Source organism: Mustela erminea, chromosome 10 (genome assembly GCF_009829155.1).
Source record: "Mustela erminea isolate mMusErm1 chromosome 10, mMusErm1.Pri, whole genome shotgun sequence".
Classification (NCBI taxonomy): domain Eukaryota; kingdom Metazoa; phylum Chordata; class Mammalia; order Carnivora; family Mustelidae; genus Mustela; species Mustela erminea.
Window position 1 is genome coordinate 91,112,838 of NC_045623.1, and position 18,632 is coordinate 91,131,469.

At 50.1% G+C, this 18,632-nt stretch overlaps 1 protein-coding gene across 1 annotated transcript in view; it reads right to left on the reverse strand.

Moving 5' to 3' along the window:
* The window catches only part of MAN1C1 (mannosidase alpha class 1C member 1), a 138,884-nt gene extending 136,183 nt beyond the window's left edge, over positions 1 to 2,701 (reverse strand). Inside the window, exon 1 of the mRNA XM_032361571.1 lies at positions 1,144 to 2,701. Within this exon, the coding sequence (XP_032217462.1) occupies positions 1,144 to 1,683 (540 nt within the window). The 5' untranslated portion in view covers positions 1,684 to 2,701. The remainder of the gene's footprint in view (positions 1 to 1,143) is intronic.
* Between the last annotated feature and the right edge of the window lie 15,931 nt (positions 2,702 to 18,632).

An 18,632-nucleotide genomic window follows, 5' to 3' on the forward strand; every position in this document is an offset into this window, starting at 1 on the left:
GGATGGGGGATAGTCCAGACAAGGAGAGAGGGACAGCTAAGCTCTCCATTGGCTCTGAGTATATCCTGGCAGGTCAGGTCCCGACCCTTGCTGCCAGCTCCCCTTGGAAGTCAGACCGGCTGACTCCTTTGCAGCAAACCAAGAAGTCCAGACGGAAACAGCCTTTTCCTTCTGGGTCCACGGGGAGTGGGGGATGCATCCTCTCATTTCTAGGGAGGAGACCCTGGCCCACAGCTTGCCCATAGCCCCCTCGTGGCCTGGGGGTGTCACTGCAGCCCCCTCTGCATTGCTGGGCAAAAACCTCAAGGAGGCAGCTCTAATAGTGGTAGAGCAGAATATTTAGTTACCAGACATGGCTTGGCAACAGTCTTCAAGCCATGGTGAGGCTGCTTTTGCTTTTCATTTCTTAAACTAAGACCAAGATTGACACTCAAAATGATCCTTCTAAACCCGTCCCTGGTACAGTCCCTATGGGGAACGAGTCCAAGACCTGCTTCATTAAGCCAATAACCTCGGAGCTTCTGTAACATCACCACCGCCCTCTTGATCACTCCTTCCTACATCACATTTCCTTATGTATAAGTGTTTCAAAGCTCAACAGAAATAGTTAGCAAGAATGCACAACACCCTCTGGTTTGTAGGTTGCTGGCTAGATTACAAAATACTTGCAGGATCCTAAATACCACCCCCCCCCATCCCCATATCCTGGATTTCCAGGTAGCAGATCCTACAGGGGTTTGGGGGAAGTCAGGGCTTAAGGACATACAGTGAGAAAGAATGTGGCCCTTAGCCCCATGGTAGGCAGAGTGGGTGTCCATTAATGAAGCTAACTAGCAACTCCACAAAGGGACAGAGTGTAGCGCATCTGGGTTGGGGACTTGACTGAAAAGACCAGATTCAGGGTGGGGGAGAGTCGATCCAGTGGTTCGGCTCCCATCCGTCAGAGGTGGGGATGATTAACTAAACCCAGCAGTGGGAAAGTGCCCACCGAGGAGAAGGTGGAAAGTTTGGGAGAAGAGAAGAGGGTGCAGTGTCCCGTGAGGGCCTAGAACAGTAGTCTAGGGACCAGAAGTGACTGGGGCCCGGAGGAACAGACGTAAGCACGGAGGGTCTTCCCGTTTTCCGGGGGAGGAGAGTCCTTACCTCCTTGATTTTCTCCCGCTGGGCTCGAACTAGGCTCTGCGGCTCCTTACTCTCATCTGCCCTGGTCCCCAGGACCGGGTGGCGGAGGCGGCTCCGGAACGCGTTGAAGTCAAAGCTAAACGGGATGCCCCCCTCCTGGGGTCGGAGGGCCGTGCTGCCGCTGCTCCTGGCCGCCGTGGCCATTTCCCGAGTCCCGGTGGGGTGGGTGCGCCGCAGCCACACTTTCCGGCGGCGGGTACTGGCTTGGCTGCTGGCATCGTCCTCACCGGGGGCTGGCACGGCGGGGACCGGGTTGGGAGGCGACTCCCGCTCACGGGCCAGGGGGTGGCCGGCGATATCGGCCACTACCTCCAGGCCAGGCTGCTGGGTTCGGGGGGCCAGGAAGAGGCGCTTGAGGCGAGAAGAGTTGGGCAGCAGGAAGAGGGCCCCGAAGCACAGGGTGATGAGGCCCGAGAGGAAGAGAAGGAAGAGGAACTTCTGCGGCAGCCGCAGCCCCCACGGGGAGGCCGGGACGAAGACGGGCACTTTCCTCATGAGCATCGTGGCCTGGCCCCGGGCTGGGGCCGGTCAGCTCCGGCCGGGCCCCCGAGGCCCTCCGAATGCAGGCACTGGCCAGCCGGGGTTCGTTGCGGGGAGGTCGTCGAGGGGCGCCGCCCGGGGTCAGGGGGGTCCCTGAGAGTTTCGCCGCTTCGGGGGCTGCCCCTGAAGTTCAGGGAGTTTGGGGCGAGTGCCCCAGCGCCGAGGCGGAGGCGCAACGAATCTCGGCGGGGCCCGGGCGCGCCGGGCGGCACGGCTCGGGGCCCGGGCCCGCAAGGGTCGGCCGCGCGCCACAGCCTTCTCTCCGGCCGCCGCGCAGCCCCTCCTCGCAGCGGCCGGAGCCCGCAGGGCCCGCGCCTTCCCGCGCTACGGCCGCCGCCGGGGCCGTCACATGCCGTCCGCGGCGCCCAGGCAGTCCGCGCGGAGGGGCGCCGGCAGGCCTCGTCCCCGCGCAGAGCCGCTCGCAGCCCCTCGCCCCAAAGTTTCAGCCGCAGAAGCAGTTTCCAGAAGAGGCCGACTCAGGGGGCGAGGCGGTGGCGGAGCTGGCGTGTCAGCGCCGCTGCGAGAGCGCGCCGACCCTGCCGGGTCGCGACAGCCCCCGGCTCGGCTATCGGGACACGTCCACAACTTTGCTCCGCCACGGAGCGGACGCGGGGCAGCGGGAGCAGGCACTTCTGAGCCCGCTGGGCAGGGGGCTTCCTGGGCTCGCGGGAGCTGAGGGATGCCCCAGCCGCGGTCCGGAGCCGGGCGCCGTCCGCGACCAGCCGCGGCAGGGCGGCTGCAGCTGCGCCCGGGAGTGCGGACTTCCGCCCCGCCAACTCGGTAGGGCTCGGCAACCCGCGGGGATCACCTGTTCCCGGCCCCCGCCGGCTCCGCGGAGCGCGCAGCCCTGGCTGCACCTCTCCCGTTGCAGCTGGCGTCCTCTCAGCGGCCGCTCCAGACGGGCCGCTGCCGCCGCCGCAGGCTGAGCCTCCGCCGCCGCCGCCGAGCCTGCGCTCCACACGCGCGCACACCCGCCCGGACGCCTCCGCCGCCGCCGCCGCAGCTCCGCTTTCACTGAGACAGCGCCCGCGGCCCCGCCTCCCTCCGGGCCACGCCCTCGGGCCACGCCCACTGCGCGCGCCCCGCGGTCCACCTCCGCCGCGGCGCCGCAGCCAGGCCAATGGCCTCGCGTCCGTGGGTAGCGAGCGCGGGGCCTAAGCGCGGGTGGGGAGAGGCAAGAGGACTCCAAGCCACGCCCCCTCCCTCAAGTGGCCAGCGCCGCGCACACTCCCCCCATCCCACCAGCACCAATGGTCCAGCTGCGCGGAGTTGGCGAGGGCGGGGTGGAGAGCGCAGCGAGGTCATTGGCTGCCTCGGAGGGATCCCCGTTGGGCTGCAGTCGTCCATTGGTTAGTGGCCAGCGTTCGCTGGTCCGGGAGCAACCGCGAGGCCCCCTTGCCGGCCCCCCCCCAACCGCTCGGCTAGGGTCGTTGGCCTACGGGTGGGGGCAGGAGACCCGGCTAGTCTGAAGGGCTCTGGCCATTGTTCATGAGCCGCTGTCACCCCTCTGTGCCAGTCCAGGATTGTCTGGGAGCTGGGGGCCTGCCCAGGGGTCCCCAGAGCTTCTGCAGAAGCCGTGGTGGTGCTGCTGTGCCAGGCTAAGGAAAAGGTGGCTGGAGCCAAGCCGGGGAGCAGTAGCCACTGTTGGACCAGGCTAAGGCAGTGTTTCCACTGGAACCCCACCAACCAGCTCTGCCTTCCTTTTCCCACAGCCCCAAACTGGACTAGGGTCCCCGGGTGGGGGAGGGAGAGATGCGAGGTGAGGGCAGAGAAGAGAGAACCCTGGTCCTGTGTGCAGAACACATGCATCATGTGACGTGCATACCTAGATGCCCGCGTGTTTCTGTGCACATGTGTGCTTCTATGCATAGATACATATGCACTCGGGGTTGAGTGTGAGTGAGTACTTGCACACATACACTTAATTTAGGTACGGACATCAGGTGATTACACTGGAGCATTCATAGACATCTAAACATATCAGTACGAATATTGACTTGTGTACACACATACCCACTGACGCACAACAGGTCCAAAAACATGCACACGTACCCACTGCCAGCCGTATATTCCCAGACCTGTGTGCCTCTCGACTCCAAGGCCCTCTCTCACACCTTCCTCCTTGGACTTAAGCCTCTCTGTGCTTTTCCTTCCTGTTAAAGCTAACCCAGGGCAAAGCAACACTGAGCTGTGTGGGTCTTTCATGCAAAACACTTTATAGAGACAAATAACAGCAGAGGGAGAGACAAATTAAGAGGTGTAATAGGCAAGAGGGAAAATATCTGCTTTCAGCTGCAATTTAAAATGAAATGCAGCGTTGACGAGACAGAAAATACTGCAGGGAGGCCTTTCCGGTTAGAAGAAGCAGCCCAGGCGGGCTCTCACCTCATAAATCTTGCTTCTTCCCTGAGGCCTGCTAGGATGGGCCACTGGGACTCAGACATCCTTCTCCCTCTGGCAGGCCACTGACAGCAGACCCTCCCCTGATGTTTAAATACCCTTGACATATAAATTTCTTTCACTTGAAAGTAAAAGACTGCTCTGGGTAACAGGTGCAAATACGTTGGTGACTGGAGACAAGACAGTCCCACCCAACCCAGTAAGTTGCACCTAGCTTAAATGTAAAATTCTAATTCAGATGTTTCAATCCTTCATTAGTTTGATTGGCAGGAGTCAGTTCCCTGGAACCAGCTGTGAACATCAGAGTCAAATATGGGATCCCCTTAGATTCAGGAACCCAGACACGTGGCCTGGCCTGTCCCTATTCCCAGCGCCCAAGCATCCCCTCGCTGGGTCCCACCCCTAGAAGAGGCAGGCTTGTCTTTGGAGAACCAGGAGCCCAGCATTCCTTGGAGGCACCCTGTTGTTCCACGTTGTGAGTATAAGGGAATCACTGTTCAGTCCCCTGAGAAGGTAGGATCCAGTGGGAAGGGGAGGAAAGCAAGGCTGAGTCTTGGAAGGGTATGTCTGTTTGAACTGGATGCTCAGGGGGACTGTGACACCTGGACCAGCCTCTCATATGCTGGTGAGCAGGGGTAGAAAGCTGAGCTGCAGCAAAACTGGCACATTCCACAGACCCAGGCTACAAAAACCAAAGCCCAGAGAGATCAAATCCATTTCAGATTGATGTCATGTTGGTGGTTACACTGAGTTGGTGACTTTTTATACTCTTCCTCAAGAGCTCACTGAAACCCTGTGGGCCCCTATCCCAGCTTCTGTAGACCTCACACTTACCTTGGCTTTTTTATCCCTGGGTTTTTCTATTCATATACAGTCCCGAAGCAGACAGTGCCTCACGACAGGGACCATGGCTTGTTCACTTCTCTAACCACCCTGGGTCTTAATTACAATGCCTTGCACATCAGCACTGTGTTTGTTGAATAATCAATGAACGAATGAGTGAGTGGGTGCCCATTTCACAGATGAGGAAACTGAGGCTCAGGAAAGGGAATAATAATGAACTAACATTTCCTGTGTGCCAAATATATATTGCTTTGTTTACTTTTCAGAACACTCTTATGTGGTGGATTTTATTTATAGCCTCATTTTATAGATAAGACGACTAAGGCTAGAGAGGTATAGGCTAAGTTAACAAGTATCTTTCTCAGTTTAATTTAGAAATTCAAATGGAGCGGGGAAACAGAAATGAGTAGGCGTTTAAAAAATCTGTTCTGTCAACAAACTCTTATTGAACTTAGATGCTAGGTATTTCACTAGTCTCAGGTTGGACACAAAGATGGACAAAGCATGGTCCCTGCCATTATTGATTCATTTATTCAACAAAGATCTATTTATTGAAGGGTGTCTGGGTGGCTCAACCACCCACTTAACCTGGATGGCTAAGTGTCTGCCTTCAGCTCAGTTCATGATCCCAGATCTTGGCATCAAGCCCCACATCCGGCACCCTGCTCAGCAGGAAGTCTGCTTCGCCCTCTAACCCTCCCCCTGATTCAAGCTCTCTCTTTGACTCTCCCTCTCTCAAATAAATAACATCTTCTTTTTAAAGATGTTACTTATTTATTTGACAGACAGAGATCACAAGTAGGCAAAGAGGCAGGCAGAGAGAGAGGGGGAAGCAGGCTCCCTGCTAAGCAGAGAGTCCGATGCAGGGCTCGATCCCAGGACCCTGAGATCATGACCTGAGCCGAAGGCAGAGGCTTAACTCACTGAGCCACCCAGGTGTCTCAATAAATAACATCTTTAAAAAAAAAAAAAAAAAGAAGAAGAACCATGTATTGAACACCTACAACTACCAACTACAGGGGGGCTGAGGATAACAGCCCTCTAAATAAAGCAGATGCAAACACTATCTTCAGGGAGCTTCCTATCTAATAGGCAACAGTGACCAATTTAGCCTGTCAGGAAGGACCACAGGGCACTGGTCTGTATTCTTATTTTTTTTAAGATTTTACTTACTTGACAGATCACAAGTAGGCAGAGAAGCAGGTGGGGGCCGGGGGCTGGCTCTCCACCAAGCAGAGAGCCTGATGCAGAGCTCGATCCCAGGACCCTGAGATCATGACCCGAGCCGAAGGCAGAGGCTTAACCCACGGAGCCACCCAGGTGCCCCTGGTCTGCATTCTTCATATCTCATCCTATCAGGCCCTCATGATGGCTTTCTCTGAAGTAGGACTTGAGATCCTGATTTAATGGATAGAGAAATTGAGGCTCAGGGGTGTAACACGATTTATGCAAAGCCACACAGGGAATGATTTGCAAATATGACAGAAAACCAGATTCATCTACTTCCAGAATCTGTGCTCCTTCTATTAATAATATTAATAATAACTAAGATTAGTGGCACACTTGTTATGCACCAAGCCCTTCCAATAGCATGTTCTAGAAGCTCACTTATTGGATCCTTACAACCACCCCACGAGACAGGTACTATTATTATTGGTATTTTACAGAAGAAGAAACTAAAACACAGAAGTTAAAGAATTTTCCCAATGTCCCATATCTGGGAAGTGTCAGAGGGAAGATTTGAACCCAGTCAGGTTCCAGAGCCCTTTATGTCTTTCAAGTCTACTACTGCTCTCCATCTTATAATGCCATGAAAGCAGGTACTGTAGAGGGTCAGAGCAGGGCACTGGCCTCAGGTGAAATTCTCAGAAGCTTGTTGGTAGGATTGTATGTGCTCATTATCATCATTCAACAAGTACCTATAAAGTGCCTGCTATGTCCCAGGCATATACAAGGCTTTAGGGATATAATGGTGAGCAAAAATAGATATATTGTTCCCATTTGTGGGAACAGTTTCAAGGGGAAGAGGAGTTTCAACAAATGAGCAATCCCCAAATATGCACACAGCCTGAGATAACAATGAGGAAAGAGTGAAATGCTGCTGTAGGAATGTGGAACAATGGATCTAGACCTAAACTAAGGGGGTGGGGAGCAAAGTGGTCAGGGAAGACTTCCCTTAAGGCTGAATGAAGCTATGTAAGCAAAGAGGGGCAGTGAGAACACAAACCTGAGAGGACAACATGTGCAAAGGCCCTGGGGTGGAGAGAACATGGTGCTTTTGAGAACAGAAAAGCCAGTAAGTCTGTGGAGTAGAGAGAGTGATGGGGAAAGACAGGTAGCATCACTGAATGATTTAGGGCTGGAGTAGGAATATGTGTAGAGAGGTAGGTGGGTGGGTAGATTCAGATTAACATTTTAAAAAGGCTTCTCTGGGGGTGCCTGGGTGGCTCAGTTGTTAGGCATCTGCCCTCAGCTCTGGTCATGATCCCAGAGTCCTGTGATCAGCCCTGTGTCGGGCTCCCTGCTCAGCAGAAAGCCAGCTTCTCCCTCTCCCACTCCCCTTGCTTATGTTCCCTCTCTTACTCTCTGTCAAATAAATAAATAAAATCTTTAAAAAAGAAAAAAGAAAAAATAATAAAAGCTACTCTAGTTGCAGTGTGAGCAACAGAATGGAAGGCAGGAGTGAACAAGGTAGGTGCCTTTGAGAGGATATTGCAATAGTCTATGGTGCCTTGGCCTGGGGCAGGGGTAGTCACCAGGACTGCAGGATCCAAATCATATTTAGGATCCAAATTGATAGGACTTAGTGAATACTTGAAATAGGACATTGATTGCGAGGGAGACATCTGCACTGACTCCCGGGTCTTTAACTTGCCCCGGAGGTGGGAGCATTTGTTGAGATGGGAGCAGTGAACTAGGCTGTGAGAGGCTTCCCCTTGGTTCATCAAGAAGGTGCTGGGCAGCTTGTACCCAACCTGAATCTCAAGTGGTCATTAGTCCTATTTAGAATCAAAGACCAGAGATAAAGCCAAGTTCAAGCCAAGAGATAATCATCAGCTGGTTCCTTAATGGCCTCCAGATAAATTGAACTCTGGGCAGGGGAGACACTGATGATTGGGGCCCTGCCCAGTGAGAGCGTACCCTGTCAGTCTCGAGATAAAAGGCCCTACAGCTGGGCTTACTCCAGCAGGCTACAAGACTTAGTCAATATCTCTCTATGCGGTGGGGGCTGATTTCAGAGTCACAGAGCCCTGAACACCTGCCCTTATAGATTTTTTTTTTAAGATTTTATTTATTTATTTGAAAGAGAGCATGCACACAGAGGAAGAGGCAGAAGCAGGCTCCCTGCTGAGCAGGGAGCCCAATGTGGGACTCAATCACAGGACCCCAGCATCAGGACTTGAGTTGAAGGCAGATGCTTAACCAACTAAGTCATCCCAACGCTCCTGCCCTCATAGATCTTAAAAGAACGTCACGAAATTTCCTTTCACCTTATCTTCCCTGAGTCCCCAAACTTAAATCAGGAGTCACCCAGTCAGCCAGGAGTTAGAATTCTCAACTGGGAGCAATGTTGCTCCCCGAGAACATTTGGCAAAGTCTGGAGAGAATTTCGGCCGTCACAGTTGGGAGAGGAGTGCTGCTGGCATCTAGTGGATAGAGGTCAAGGATGCTATTAGACATCTTACAAGGCAGAGGGCAGACCCCCACAATAAAGAACTGTCCAAGGGCTCCTGGGTGGCTCAGTCAGTTAAGCATCTGCCTTCAGCTCGGGTCTTGATCCCAGTGTCCTGGATTTGAGCCCCACATTGGACTCCCTACTTAGCCTGCTTCTCCCTCTCTTGTTCCCCCTGCTTGTGTTCTCTCTCTCCCACTCTCTGTCAAATAAATAAAAATTGTAAAAAAAAAAAAAAAAAAAAGACTGTCCAGCCACAACAGTGTCAAGGGTGAAATACCCTGGCCTAATGCCAAGGCTTTGAAGTCAGAGAAGCCTGATTTTACCACACATTGACCAGTTGATCATGGGCAACTTGTCTAACCTCTCTGAGCCTCAGTTTTTCCATCTGTCAAAAGGGGGATGTCAATAGTAATACATACTTCAGGAAGATGATGTGAGAATTAAATGAGATAGCTGACCATCAAGAGACTGAAGCAGGGGTGCCTGGGTGGCTCAGTAGGTTAAGCCTCTGCCTTCAGCTCAGGTCATGATCTCAGGGTCCTTGGATCGAGCCCCACATCGGGCTCTCTGCTCAGCAGGGAGGCTGCTTCCCCCACCCCTCGCCTGCCTCTCTGCCTACTTGTGATTTCTGTCAAACAAATAAATAAAATCTTTAAAAAAGAGAGAGCGAGAGAGAGACTGAAGCAAATGTCAGGCTCATCCTCCAAGTGAGCAGGAGCTGAGCAAGACTTGTTCTTGATCTGCCTCCCAAACCTAAGTCCTCTGTATGTTGGAAAAGGGAAAGCAGAATGGTAAGAAAAAGAATCCTGGAGTTGGGGTACCAGTATTGAGTCTGGACTCAGTCTCCTACCAGCACTGAGACCTTGGGCAAATTGCCCACTTCTTGAGCCCCCAGTTTCCTCATCTGTAAGATGGACAGGTTCACAATACTCACCACATATGGTGGTTCTGAGGACTATGGGAGCTAATCCTTGTCAATGACTGAGGATAGAGTCTGGCACATAGTGAGCGCTTGATCAATGTCAATTGATGTTATGAAGGACAACAAGAATCACTTGCTGCCTCATTTCTTAGTGGCAAGCAAGCTAGCAGCCCGAACTGAAACTTTGTAACCAAGTTTACAGGAAGGGAAGCTCCATTTCCAAATACTCTGTCCATGGTCCCTATGAGAACTTTAATTTGTCAAGTGAAGATTAATTCAGACATGGATTTCATTTCAGATGAAAGTTCTATTATACTAAGCCCTAATCAGGCAAACCCCTCCTCTCTGAGAGTTTCTAGATTATCCTGCTTTTTTTCTTTTAAAATTTTATTTATTTATTTGACACAGAGAGAGAGACACAGTGAGAGAGGGAACACAAGCAGAGAGAGAGGGAGAAGCAGGCTTCCCGCCGAGCAGAGAGCCTGATGCGGGGCTCGATCCCAGGACCCTGGGATCATGATCAAAGCCAAACGTAGACAGCGACTGAGCCACCCAGACACCCCTTGATCATCCTGCTTAACGGTAGATATGGAATTTAAGAATCAAAACATATAAGTATCTTGTAGTTAGAGGCAGAGCAGATGCTGGTCTCAGTACTTGAGAATACCAGTGAGGCCACTTTCACAAGCATAGTAAGGGGTCAAGGTTCTTCTCACTCCTGAAATTCAGGGTGACATTTACCTCATTAACATTGTGAGGATTAATGAAATTATCCACACTAATTTCTTAGCAGGGTACAGGGTATATAGCAAGAACTAAATGTTAGCTATTATTTATGGCACTCTTTTTCAAGAGCATGTAAAATAAATATCTGTGTCTCATAAAAATACACTTCCAAAAGCTTACATCAAGCCCCATAAAGCTAGAAATGAAATAGTATCTTTAAAATGTAATCCTGGTGTAATGTAGTCATCTGGTTCCACTTGCTAATATTAAGGAGTTTTTGTTTGTCTGTTTTCTGTAAAGATTTTATTTATTTGACAGATAGAGAGCACAAGTAGGCAGAGCGGCAGACAGAGAGAGAGGGAGAAACAGGCTCTCCACGGAGCAGGGAGCCCGACATGGGGCTCAATCCCAGGATCCCAGGATCCCAGGATCATGACCTGAGCTGAAGGCAGCCGCCCAACTGACTGAGCCACACAGACACCCCTGTTCTCTAATGTCCATGGGTTGCTTATTGAGGCTCCAAATTCCAGGCAGGATCTCAAAATATCTGCTCTTGTGGTGTTAGGATGTTAAGAAGGGCCCGAGGCATTGGGTGGGTGTTGCTGGGCAAAGACCACGTGCACCAAACAATCTTGAGGAAGTACCCTCAAGCCTTATCCATTATGCCATTCAAGTGTTTTCTAAAACCAGATCAATAAGGCAGAGTGACAAAAGAATTGTGGTTACAGCCTTGAATCTTATAGACCCGCAAATGAATCCTGGTCCTGCCTCTTATTGACAATGTAACTTTGAGCAGGTCATCTCATCTATTTCTGTCTCAGTTTCCTTGGCTAAAAAATAACAGTGATGTGAGTACTAAATTCAGTACATGTTAAATATTTGTATTGTGCAAATAAATATAAAATAGCAAGTTTAGGATTCAAGGTTGGTAAAAAAGAAAGATGGTTTTGAAGATGGAATCCCACCAGTTATCTTCCTTGTCCCATCTCTGCCATTTGATTGGATGAGCTGAGCAGATCACTCTTCTCTCTGAACCAATTTGTTCATAAAGGGGACCCTACATATACCCTATCTGAGATAACCAGTGGGCAAGCAGTTGGTTAATAAAAAAGCAAAAGAGACATGTTTGCTGTGGCTATGATCCCTTTTTAGAAAGAATTTTCATCATTCCACAAATATTTATTGAGCCTCACCATAATTTTAAAGCTTTATGGGGTGCCTGAGTGGCTCAGTCATTAGGCATCTGCCTTCAGCTCAGGTCCTGATCCCAGATTCTAGGATCATGCCCCGGGTAGCTCCCTGTTGGGCAGTGGGGGAAGCGGGAAGGGAGACTTCTCCTTTTCCCACTCCCGCTGCCAGTATTCTGTGTCTTGCTGTGTGTCTGTCAAATACATACATACATACATTGAAGCTTTGTGATTCCCTCCCTTTCCTATTTCGCTCCATTCTACTTTATCTACTATACTTTATATTTTTTTAAAAAATTTTAAGCTGATAAATTTTAAATAAATTTATTTAAAACTTAAAAAGTCCTTTGTCCCGTTTGCAAAGGATTTCTGGATGTCTGCCTTTGGAGCACGTGGTAGAATTGTCCCACCCCCTTGCGGTTGAACAGAGCCACGTGACTAATTCTGGCCAATGAGTTGGAAGCAGAATGGCAGGCGTCACTTCTAGGCCAGAGCATTTAATGGCCAGAGCCAGATCCTCCAGAGCTGCGGCTTTCCCTCTCGCAAGGTGACTCAGAGCGCTGGAGCCGGCAGCTGCTCCATCAGCCAGAGTCCCTGCCTGATTACGACAAGCAAAACCTTCTGCACATCTGCGTTGGCTGCACCGGCATGGAGCTTAGATGAAAAATTAATATGTGTCGTGTCAAGCCACAGAGACCACAGGGCTTTAAAAAGGTTTTTTAACTTAAACAACCCTGTAAGGTGAAGTTAACTTTAATCATCTACTTTACTTAATCCAAAATAGCTAAAATATTATCCGTTCAATTATTATTTTAAAATCGGTAATAAGGTAAGTTACATTCTTTTTTACACACCAAGTCTTCATGGTCTAGTGTGTTTTTTACATTTATGGTACATTTCAAGTGCGCCATGAGCCCCATGTGCCTAGTGGCTACTGGACTGGACAGCACAGCCATAATGGCTAATGATCCTGATTTTGAGGCACACTATTCTAAGGCATCCTCAACACGTAAATCTTTATCCTCGTCTGGAGGAGCTCTGGAAAAGGAAATCCAGTGTTTCGTAAAGTAGGCTGTGGCTACGTTTCTGGTACATTTTCCCTCATTTAGTGTGCAGCGCGGGTATTGTCTTTCTAGCGTTACAACTCCCCACCACTTCCCTCCCCTTCTCTCATGCACTCGAGTACCCCTTCTTTCCCTCAAAGGAAAAAAAAGGGGGGGTGGTTTTGAGGGGCCCAGCTTGACGGTAAAGAAAAACTTGACTATTTAAAATGTTTTCTGGACTCCTGGGTGGCTCAGTCGGTTAAGGGTCTGCCTTTTGCTCAAGTCATGATCCCAGGATCCTGGGATTGAGTCCCACATCCGGCTCCTTGCTCAGCAGGGAGCCTGCTTCTCCTCTGCCTCCTCTGCCTGCCATTCCCCTTGCTTGTGTTCTCTCTCTCTCTCTCTCTCTGAGAAATAAATAAAATCTTTAAATAAATAAAATGTTCTTGGTACCCACGGTATTTCAAGAGTGGAGATTCAGTAAGCCCCGGGTAAGGGTGAGGGAAAGGTCAGTACACTTTCTTGTCCACAGGGTGTGAACTATAAGCTTCAGGATCAGGAGGGAGGAGAGGTAGAGGTGGGGGAAGGATGGAACTAAGGCTTTAGGACCTGATCTCATATCCTGGGACAGAGAGAATTCCTTCTGACTTTGAATATTGGCTTGGAACTTACACTCAAGTGTCAAGGGTTCCAAGTAAGTGTTAATTGCTTTTTTATTAATTTGTTATTATATGTGTTTGCTATTGTTGTTATATGGCACCTACTGCTTGGAAAATGTGCTTTTTTTGATTTAGCGATATGTCAGGAGCATTTTTCCATGAAATTAAATATTCTTCTACCTCATCATTCCAACAGCCAGATAGTAATTCTTAAATGGGTATACCGTAATTTATTTACCCAATCTGCTATTGTTGGACATTAAGGTCATTTTAAATTGTTAATTGTGTTCAACAATAGCTTATTTCTCTCGTGCTGCCTCTGCTCTTGCAGAAGGCTCAGGCAGAGCACACATGCAGATGGGAGAAGGCATGGTCACCCCAAGACGTCCTTCCGACAAACTGGGATTTTGCAACATAAGAGGCCGACTTTTAGGGGGTTAAAGAGGGCATGGCCTGCTCGGGCACTGCCAGGAGGGCTGTGTAAGATGAAAAGAGTGTTGGAGACAGAGGGTTGTGGGAGGTCCCAGGTCGTGCCGCTCAGTAGCTCTGTGGACACCGTCACTGAGCCTCAGTTCCCTTGCCGGGAAAATGAGGGTAATAAGTGGGCCCTTGGTATCGTTGCAAAGATTAAATCAGACTGACTGAAATCTGGTTAAATAAGACAGATGGAGCATGCGCACACCCAGCTCGGCTCCCTCCCGCCGCTCCACTAACGCAAAGGCAAAGGGGATTTTTTTCAAGGCATAAAACTACAAGGCTAATTAGCACAGAGAGATAATATTAACAAATGTAGAAGGCAGAAAAGCAGATCAATGGGTTGTAACTTAGAGGAACCAAGGACCCCGAGCCTAAACTGCCAAGGGAAAGTTGGAAGTAACCGTACTTACATGATAGGAACCCCCAAAGGCTCAGTGGTTTCTTTCAAAGGCCAGCGGAAGGAGGAGCTAAAGACAGGAGCATGGTTCCTTCCCTTCCTTGCCTTCCTCTACACCTGGTTCCTGCTTTCTGGATAGAAAACCGGGGTCAGGGCCTGAGGACAGGTGGGAAAAAGGCTGTTCCTCCCATGGGCATGTGCAGCCCACACTATGCCAGGCCCCATGTGCCCGTTGTGGCAGAGGATGGCAGACACAGAAGCAGACTCTCCTGGTGGGGGTGGGGGGTACCAAAGGACCCAGCAGATGTCCACCTTGCCCTGGTGAGTCAGAGATAAAAGTTCAAAGGGGACTGGGACAGGGGTCTGGTGGGCTACCCCAACACCCCAAGTTAAGACGGGGGCTCTAGAGCCCATGAGGCAGGGCCTTGCCCCAAATCCACACTCTTCAGCCCGTCCCTTCCCACATCCCCAGCTCAGCTCTCCCTGGGCTTCCCTTTTGCCACCTCACAGACCACGGCCTCCTCCAGGCCCTCTCCAGGCCCTCTCCAGGTGCCTCTTCAGCCTGTTGCTCAGATAAGGGTAGGGAGGATCCAGTTCAGCCAGTAGCTGGGCCCAGGATCCACGGTTTGGGTCCCTCTCACTCCCCACCCTCCTGGCAGAAACGCCCCCCACCCCTTCCAGGAAATCACCACTAAGTGCTCTTCTCAGAAACTCCTACTCCCAATCCCCTGTCACATAATAGATTAACCCATAGGGCTTTAATCTGCCCCAGAGGGAGACGTGCTTTCCTAACCATCTGAAAAGAAACGAGTTTCCAAAGACCAAAGGACTGTAGCTGTAATGGTGGAAACCTATAGGTTGTGGGGCCAATCAGATGGACAAAGGAGCTCCTCTCAAACCGTGTGTGTAGATAGTCGTGTCATGTCAAATGGGCTAAAGGGAAAATAGAAAGGGATCCTTTGACCTGTCTGCTCACCTAGAGTCAAATGCCTTTGGCAGAGGCAGGGAGGGCTCATATGCCCCTGGGATGGGACAAGGTGGACGAGGGCTGCCATGTAGCAAATAAAAATATAGAAAGTCCAGTTACATTTGAATTTCCGATAAACAACCAATGATTCCTTTTTTTTTTTTAAGTTTATTCATTTAAATAATCTCTACACCCAACATGGGGCTTCACCTCTTGACCTTGAGATCGATAGCCGCACACTCCCCCAACTGAGCCCACCAGGGGCCCCTAACAGATAATTTCTACTGTGAGTATGCTCCGGGCAATATTTGGGACATACATATACTAACAGATTATTCACTAATTTGTCCGGAATTCAAATTTAATGGGCTTCTTGTATTTGATCTGGCAATTCTACCTGCCCCCAGCACAGGTCTGACACATAGTAGGTACTCAGTGAAGGAGGTATCTGTTTGAGCTTTGAGCTGGACAGGAAATCACAATGTTATACCTCACTGGGTTGGGGTGGACTTTGCAGTTCCTGGAGGTAAGTTTTAATTCCCCAAATGAAACTGTTATTTAACTCCAAGGGACCAGAAAGTCATGGATCTGTCTGATGGCCATCAGGAGTGAAGAGAAGGAAAGACTTCCTTTAACAGAAGAAGTTTCCAGGTGGAGAAGAAAAATAAGTCTTTTTCCCTCGTATGCCATTGGTTCCAGCCCATTACATTCATTCATTCAACAACTATTTATTGCACGCCCACTGTGCACCAGGCACGTTTGATAAACCAATGGGATTACTATGATCATCTTATTACCTCCTTTTGACTGAAGAGGGAAAGTGAAGTCTAGAGCAGTTAGGTGACTTGTCCAAAGTAACACAGAAGGTAGGGGGTGAATGGGGGACTCATACCCAATCTATCTGTGACACCTGAGCCCTCGCTCCTTCCCCTTCATGCCTCATAGAGATAGGAGCCCCTAGGTAACAGGGAGCCTGAGAGAAACAGGAACAGATCACGTAGAGCCCACCCAGCTGGCCCGCTGTCACCAAGCCATCGCCCAGCATTAGAATTTTATCTCCTAAATATCCCTGAGCCACCCATCTTGCTCCCTTTCAATTCCTACCCCTCTCCCCCAGCCCAAACCACAGCCTCAACAACAGATGAGTCAGACTAGCTCACCTCTCCAGTCTGCTCTCCACACAGCAGGCAGGGTAGTCCATAGAAAAGGAAGATATGAACATGTCACCTTCCTGCTCAATGTTTCCACAGCTTTTCTCAGCTCTCAGGATGATAACAGAACTCCTGACTGTGGCCATCCAGGTTCCATGTAATCTACTCCTACTGACCTGCCCTGCTTTGTCTCACTTCCTCTTTCTCCCTCTGCCTGCATTAGTCAGTATTTCAGTTATCTGTTGCTGCATAACAAGTCACCCCAAAACGTAGTGCCTTAAAACCACACCTGTTTTTACCTCTCGTGATTCTTGGGCTTGACTAGGCTCAGCTGTGTGGTTCTTCTGAGATGAACATTATCGGGAGGTGTGACTGGGCCAGTTCTCCAAGATGCTCACTCCCTTCTCTGGTAACAGATGCTGGCTGTTGCTCGGAGTACAACTGGCACTGTGAGCTGGGGACTGCCTATTGCCTGGGATTCTCATGGCATGCCAGCTGGAGTGTCTCAAAAGTGAGCATTCCAGGAGGTAAAAAGCAGAAACGCCTCGCTCTTAACTTTAAGGCCAGGCCTGGAATAGAGTATGACATTTATCGCTATCTTTTGGTTAAGAAGTCATGGGGCCAGCCCAGGTTGAAGGGGAGGAAAAGCAGCTCTACTTCTTGACGGGAAATAATTGGTGGCCCTCTTTCATCCACCACAGCCGGTCTCAGCTTCTGATCACAAAAACCACTCCAGTTCGTTTAAGCAGAAAAGAACTTCATGTGGGGGAAAGTTACCTCTGGTGCTGTGGGGAGGGCTGGAGAGGTGGGTTCTTGGCGGAGCTTCCAGAAATGATCCCAGAATGACACTGCAGCCTCCGCCATGATCAAGCAGCTGGGAAATCAGGATGCTGGCACCACCATTGCTGCCTCCAGAGCAAAACTCTGCCCTGATCCCTTCTCTGAGTGAATGGGGGCCCCCAAGCTCTTTGCAGATGAGGCTCTAGACACAGTTCTCGGCAACAGCTGCTGCAGATAAACAGTCTCCTTGCTCCCAGATCAGAGAGACATGAGTCTACAGTGTTAATGTCCATGGTGCATCCATGGTGCTAGGACCTAAATCCCATCTGGGGGCCAAGAAGTCCAGCTTCTTGGTCTTTCTAGTACAGGAAGCCATACTACAAAAGATGCTGACCATGCCAAGCTACAGGAGCTCCACCATCCCGGGCCTTCTTCCTGTCCCTAGGAATAGCTCTGTGTCCTCTCGCCACAGGATCTTTGCACATGCTGTTCTCTTCCGCCCACGATTCTCTTTTCTCTCCTCTCCTTCACATCTCTGACCTTCTATCTCCTACCTTCTACCTCCTATCTTCTCTGATCTTCCTATAAGTTCATGTCTCCATTTTGTGGATGAGGAAACTGAGGCCCAGTGAGGTTACATAATTTGCCCAAGAGCGCACAACCAGTAAACAGGGCAGCTGGAATTTGAACTCAGGCAGCTTGACTCCAGAGTCTGCTCTTAACAGCTGCATTATGTCAGGCAAAGACAAGTTCACCCGTGTTAAAAGGCCAGGGGCACGGCATGCAGCCACCCTATAAATAAACAAGGATGATGCTTCAGCAAATGTTGACAAGCCCAGAGAACTCTGAGAGTGACAGGCGGTACGGGTGGAAGGTTTTGGGACAAGGTCGATGTTGTGGAGCTTGGCCCTTAGCTCCCAAAGAACATCGATGGGCTGAGTTTCAAATACAGCTGATCTACAGGAGTCCTCAGAACCCTGACACTTCTACCCTCCAGTAGGGAGCAGAGAGCAATTCACACTGCGTATCAAAAGAGGAAAGCATCTCATGTCTCTCCCAAGAGGGATTATCAATTTCAGCAGCAAAACCCACAATCGCAGTGAACAAAGTGTGCTCAGTTCTCATAACTTTAACAAGCAGAATTTTGTAAAGCAAAGGAGACAGCTGTTAAGGAAAGAGAGCCATCATAAAGGAAAGGCTTGGGGTATAATTGGTGCCCCTGCTTGTCTGCCCTTGGCCGTCAGAGCCCAGGGAAGGGAGTCTAGGAGTCCAGAAGACTGCATTTGATTTTTTAAAATATAGCAATGTCCTCAGTCCATAAGCAGCAAATGGGACCACTTGCCCTCCCTAAGCTAGGTCTGGGAATTCTTGGGGTAAAAGGATGGCATTTCCTCTTCCTCAACCACAACTCAGGTCCCTCGAAAGTCAGCATATGCTCCGCAAAGGAAATAGACAAGACCAGGAAAGCCTGGTTAGCAAACCTGCTGTGCCACTTACCTGCCGTATGACTTCGGGCAAGAATCTTCTCCTCTCTGAACCTATTCCCTGTCCATGAAATGAGGGTGCTAGATAAGAACAAAGGATTTAAACTTTGTTTCTTAACACCAGAAACCTGTGTTTAAAAAAAAAAAAATCTTGGAGTGCCTGGGTGGCTCAGTGGGTTAAAGCCTCTGCCTTCGGCT